Source organism: Pollicipes pollicipes, unplaced genomic scaffold (genome assembly GCF_011947565.3).
Source record: "Pollicipes pollicipes isolate AB1234 unplaced genomic scaffold, Ppol_2.1 Scaffold_7261;HRSCAF=8764_pilon_pilon_pilon, whole genome shotgun sequence".
NCBI lineage: Eukaryota > Metazoa > Arthropoda > Thecostraca > Pollicipedomorpha > Pollicipedidae > Pollicipes > Pollicipes pollicipes.
In genome coordinates, this window is record NW_023597054.1 from 49296487 (window position 1) to 49302616 (window position 6130).

Sequence of the window (6130 nt, forward strand, 5' to 3'; positions counted from 1 at the left end):
GATCAAACGTGAGCCTCTGAGAGAAATACAAATCTAGTTTGCTAAGCCACCACGAAAAACACTCTCTGGTAATCGATTAACTTCTCCACAGCACCACATGATTCTTAGAAAGAGCGGTGTGCTGTAATGACTGCCTTCCTTCGGGTTTGAAAAACTTGTGCGAGTGCTGGACAAACACGGAATTCCGAGTAGCGCTGTCACCAGCGCAGAACAAACAACTGCATCTTATCTTGGTGCAGGCCTTTAATGCGCAAGGGTGCTGCACGGCGGAGATTTCCAGGCATAATTCGTCGAAAGGGCTGGAAAGGGTCAGACCCAAGGCGAGCAGAGCCGCGGGTCGGGTTTGCTACGTGGTAGAAGGATATCTCCTACACAAAGTGGTCGCGGGGTGGAGACAGGTCAGGACAAGATCGCGCCCGGTTCCACAAAGAGCGCTGAATCCCTACACAGAATCAAGTTTACTTGACTGCATCTGTCTATAAGCTCTGCTAATCCGTGTCAGTCTTGACGATCTGCATCGCAACAGCGCATGGCAATGCTTGGTCAGCGCCTCAGTGTGCACAAGCCTGGACTAGCTCGCACTTAACGATGCGATGTTAGGCATAGCGATGCGATGTCGCCCACGAGTTGGACCACAACGCCCCGGAAGAAACGTCGCCCCACACCGGTGACGCCCCACAAGGCGAGCGCCTGAGTGCAGTGACAGAGAGCAGCGCTCAAACCGGTCTTAGCTGCTTGCGGCGCTCGGCACTGAGCACTGATGACGTCAGTGGGTGCTGCGCCCGGGTTTTTTCGGAGGAGAGCGTGCCTCCCAGCGGGACCCAGCCCAGTCAGTCGCGATTCGGCGGGGCTGAGTAGCGGCCGCAAGATGCTGTTCGCTTCAATCGCCGCCACCGCGGTGATGCTGGCGCTAGTCCAGGGACAGGCTATCGATTTTAGCTTTGCGGGTACCTGTGCGAGTCGGGACTTTGGTTTTGGAACGTGCGTGACACCTGACAAGTGCCGACAAGCCAACGCGGAGCGGACGCGGAGCTGCGACGGACAGGTTTGCTGCCCCCGCAACCAGCTGATTCTGACAACCACCGCGGCCCCGGACGCGTCGGAGACTTTCCAGCAGCTGGTGCAAGAATGCGGCCGAGTGCAGCCCGGCGGGGTCATCTTCAGCAGGTCCATCCGCAGCGTTCGGCGGATGCAACCGGTCATAGAAGCTGCGCCAGATTTCCCCATCATGCCAGTGGTCGGCGGTGTGCCAGCCACTCCGAGCAAGTGGCCGTGGATGGCGCTGCTCGGCGAGCGGAAGGAAGGCGAAACGCGCTGGACCTGTGGCGGCACGCTCATCGCCCCCAGCACGGTGCTGACGGCGGCGCACTGCGTCAACGGCCGACAGCCGCCCCAGCTGGTCGTGCGGCTGGGCGAGTACAACATCTCGCACACCCGAGACGGCCGCCACCAGGACCTCGGCGTGTCCCGTGTCGTGCTCCACCCGGCCTACCGGCGCTCGCAGAATGATGTGGCGCTGCTGCTGCTGTCCCGGCCGGCGGCGCTGGGCGCGCGCGTGCAGCCCGCCTGCCTGCCGCCGCCCGACGCCGACCACACGGGTCAGGAGGCCGACCTGGCCGGCTGGGGCCGGGTCCAGTTCGCCGGCAGCGTGCCAGAGGCGCTGCAGGAGGTGCGTCTGCAGGTGGTGGACCCGGCGCAGTGCGAGCGCAACTACCGCGAGGCGCCGTCTTTCGATACCTTGTTCCCCGGCGGTTTCCAGGGCACCAAGGTATGCGCCAACGGCCGCGACGGCACGTCCAAGGACGCTTGTCAAGGCGACTCTGGCGGCCCTCTGGTGATCCAGGGCGCCGACGATCGTTACCAGGTGATCGGTGTCGTCTCCACCGGCCTGGGCTGCGGAAACCCAAAGTATCCGGGCATCTACACCAAGGTGTCCAAGTACATCCCCTGGATCGTGGACAACAGCCAGCGGCAGTGACTCTAATAACTCCAGTAGGACCACAGCGTTGCTGGTGGCTCTCCAATCGAGCACGTTTCTGATCGAAATGCGATGTCTTAACATGTATTAAGGCAACCGCGGAATAATATATATAATATGTATGATATTGTTGTCGTTGAGACTTTGCGACGCACTCGACGACGCACTTTGCTGAGGTTATATGGCGCGCGCCTGCCTCTCACCCTGGCAGGAAGGGCGGGCACCGCGGGGAATCGAACCGCGCACCTCTGGCTCCCCAGACGTGCAGTGGTTAACGCAGACGCGTTACCCAATACGTTACCGGCATCCTATCTGAATGATGTTATGACCTGTGCGACAACTGCGTGGACTTTCTCTGGATGATATAAGATGAGATGCGCAGTGCGGTAATTGGTTCATATATGTAATAAGCGATGCGCTCGCTGTTCATCGCGTTGGTGTGCATGGTTTCACCCGTTTAGCTATTTCGATGACCTCAAGTATTTCTGTTTGATGACAAGTGCTGCCTTATCTACCTGTAAGCGCTTGCATGGAGATGAAAATACGTTGGTTGCATGGAACCTTGCGACTCAAGAGTTGAAGTATTTTGGACGCGGGGATGTGTTGTTACAAAATACAGCTCGCCGCACAACTAATTGTGCGAAATATGAGCGGTTTAGTAAAAGTTCATGCGTCCCGCATACAGCAAGTAATCACAGCGTAGCATATGGCAGTGAGTCATGACTATGACTACTGGTTTGATTAATGACTAGGCGGCATGGCATATGTCAGGAGTGCGGTAGGCAGGCTGGCGGACCATGGTCGGCAACTTTGTATACACAGGAACTGGGCCTACCGAAAATAAATCATCGGCTTTGGGTTGAACATGTTGGAAGTTGCGGCATGCTCTCCAGATTATTTCGGCACGTTTCTCTTCCGAAGAGGGTCCAATTGCAACCCTCCGGAATGCCTGCATGAACGTAATAACCCAATGTGTGTTTTCTCAGCAAACATGTCCAGCAGTACTCTAAACTGCACTGTAACTTTAACTAAACTCAGCTGATCGGTAGATCGGCAATGCCAGACCATAGTTGCAATGCTAGGAGATTTGCATGGGCCGCGGAATGTTCCTACCTTAACTTCGCTAGGTGTTATGTGATCATATTACGTTTGCCAGCCCAAGTTATTGCTCAACAAGTTTGAGTATCTTGAGATTTCCGTATCCTGCTCAGTTTTTCAAACCCAGGATGTTTGGTTTATAATATCAAGCTTTTTTGACACGCCAAATTGAACTAAGCGGACGGCGCTCTACCTATTCATGAGCTTTGAAATGAGGTCGGGTCCTTGCACTGCTGAACTATATATGAACCAGTCACAATTTCCCAGGCCAATGGCAGGAATCAACCTCTATCCCTCTTTTGAGGCTTGAAAATGTGGCAATTGTCCATCTGATTACCATTCTATCTCACTGAAATTGTTTCTGTGCAAGCTTTTCAAAAAAATGGCCAGCAACAGACGTGTGTGGTTCCTGGAGCTGCTTGATCTGCTAGAGAATGAACAGAGCGGTTTGCTCCAAGACGGAAGCCTAATTAATCGCCCGGTACTTTAAGACGTAGATATTGGTAGAGCCTTCAATCGCAGACAACACACCCTCGGCATCTTCTTGGGCTTGGAAAAGGAGTACTAACTAGTTTTTATGCATGATTGTCTGTCTGGACTGTGTACATGTGGCATAAAGGGTTATGCCGGTTACTTCCTAGCTAACTTCTTGGGTGGCTGCTACTGTCGCTTCTGCATTGCTTCGTGTCTTTCAAACACGCAGACAAAGACACAGACACAGGCACAAACATGGGCACAGACACAGACACAGATACAGACACAGACACAGACACAGACACAGGCACAGACACAGACAGACACGCAGGCGTCACTTGGTGACGGGATCGTCGTGAACGACATTAAGACGTCACTTGGTGACAGTACCATCGTCTAGGACGATGAGGCTTCACTTGGTTATAAGATCGTCGCTGACGGCAACTAGCGGTTGCTTGGTTAAAAGATCGTCATTGACGATGAATAGGCTTGCCTGGAACACAGGATCGTCGCTGACTACGAATGGACGTCAGTTGGTGAGGGGATCGTTGTTAACGACAGTGAGGCTTCACTGGTTGAAGGAATGGTCGCTGATGACAGATGAACGTCAGATGGTGACGGTATCTTCGCTGACGACGGATGAACGACATGTAGTGACGGAATCGCCGTGAACGGTGGAATGGTCGCTGATGACAGGTGAACGTCAGATGGTGACGGTATCTTCGCTGACGACGGATGAACGACATGTAGTGAAGGAATGGTCGCTGATGACAAATGAACGTCAGATGGTGATGGTATCTTTGCTGACGACGGATGAATGACATGTAGTGACGGAATCGTCGTGAACGGTGAATGGACGTCGGTTCAGAGACAGATACAGGCACAGACACAGGGAGACATAGAGATACACCCCCAAAGATACAGAAATACGCACACAGAGACAGGGACACACACACACACACACACACACACGCACGCACGCACGCACGCACACACACACACACACACACACACACACACACACACACACACACACACACACACACACACACACACACACACACACACACACACACACACACACACACACAGCGGTACCTTGCAGGGTTGGTGACTGAGGAACTCCCTGGGAGCCGGAGCATGTTACCATAAATGAGCTTCGCACACGTGCAACCCAGGTCCTCTTTTATAGCTAAACACACTTCCAGCAAAACCAGTGGCAGGAGATCGGTCCAGCGAGTTACTGCGTCTGCCGCCCGTAGAGCTGTCTTCAGTTATCGGTGAAACCTTTCTACCATGCCGTTGCTCTGCGGCTGGTAGCTAGTGGTGCGATGCCTAGTGCAGCCAAGAAGTGCCGACAGGTGTCGCCAGAGACCGGGCTCAAACTGGGCGCCGCGGTTAGTTGCGACTTTTGAAGGCATTCCAAACCGAGCCACCCAGCCGGCGACGAATGAATAGGAGCGAAACCTATCGTTTGCCGACAGGTCGACGAAAAGAGATTGCAAATGTTATTCTGAAAGCGGTGCAAAACCTGCAATCGATGTCACCGACAGCGAGCACCCCGCTGCGACGCCACATTACTGAATGTTTTACCTAAACAGACTGCCGGAAAAGCCAGCCCGTGCGCCGCCCCTCACACGGCGGGGCTGTGTCTGGGTTGACTTGTCTGCTGACGAGACGCCAGCCGCGGCCTTATCAGTCAGATGTCGCCGGTCGGGGGCTGTCCCTGCAGTGACATTAAATCCGGCTGAGCATCGGTGTTTTGCAACGCCGGAGGAGGTCATGCAATAAGGGCGGGAGCTGTGCGTCCAATGGCGTATTCCATGCGCAGTGGCATGCTATTTCAATTTCGAAAGTATCCGCTCAACTCCATCATGTACTTTCGGGGCCTACTTAGCGCACTTCTTTTTCGGTGCAGTTATTTTCAGTCGTCTATGGCTAAGCTGACTCCCATCAGGTCCAATTAATGAGACATCCCCGACTCCGAAGACGACATCTGCTTCCAGGCATCAAACTGTTCATGGATCGGCCTTGTCCGCTGAAGACGACATCTGCTTCCAGGCATCAAACTGTTCATGGATTGGCCTTGTCCGTCGAATACGACATCTGCTTCCAGGCATTAAACTGCTCATGAATCAGCCTTGTCCGTCATTGCGGCGAACGAAATCTGTTCCATCCATGGCCGTTTGTTGACGGGCGTTCCCCTCAAAATGACCAAAAGTGATATAACTTATATTAGTTGATGTATATTATCAGACATTGAAAGCTGATGTATATTTCACGTATCGGTTGTCACTTTTTAGTATTCGTGAGTAATTGTGTGAACCACGCCTTTCTTTGCTTACTGGCTTGCGCGGCTGCGATCTGGTGAGAGAAAATAATTGAGTTTTTTTTGTATGTGATGATGTCATGAATGCAGCTGATCTCTCCTGACGGTGTTAAGTAGATCTCCTAATCTGTGCTTTCTAATTGGGCTGCTCAACGCATATTATCATTGAATCTGGTTACTTTGACCCTACCAGTTTATCGTGAAGGACAAGGCGAAAGTGAAATCTATTTCTCGGTCAAAATTGTGGGTTT

At 53.1% G+C, this 6130-nt stretch overlaps 1 protein-coding gene across 1 annotated transcript; it reads left to right on the top strand.

The window, feature by feature from the left end:
* Positions 1-853: 853 nt before the first annotated feature.
* On the top strand, positions 854-2842 carry LOC119113047 (venom protease-like). Its single transcript, XM_037237366.1, has one exon. It carries the CDS (start codon positions 869-871, stop codon positions 1976-1978), a length of 1110 nt encoding a protein of 369 aa, XP_037093261.1. The 5' UTR covers positions 854-868; the 3' UTR covers positions 1979-2842.
* Positions 2843-6130: the final 3288 nt, after the last annotated feature.

Excerpts from the sequence above, each read along its gene's own strand:
- LOC119113047 (XM_037237366.1), top strand. The coding sequence starts at position 869 with ATGCTGTTCGCTTCAATCGCCGCCACCGCGGTGATGCTGGCGCTAGTC.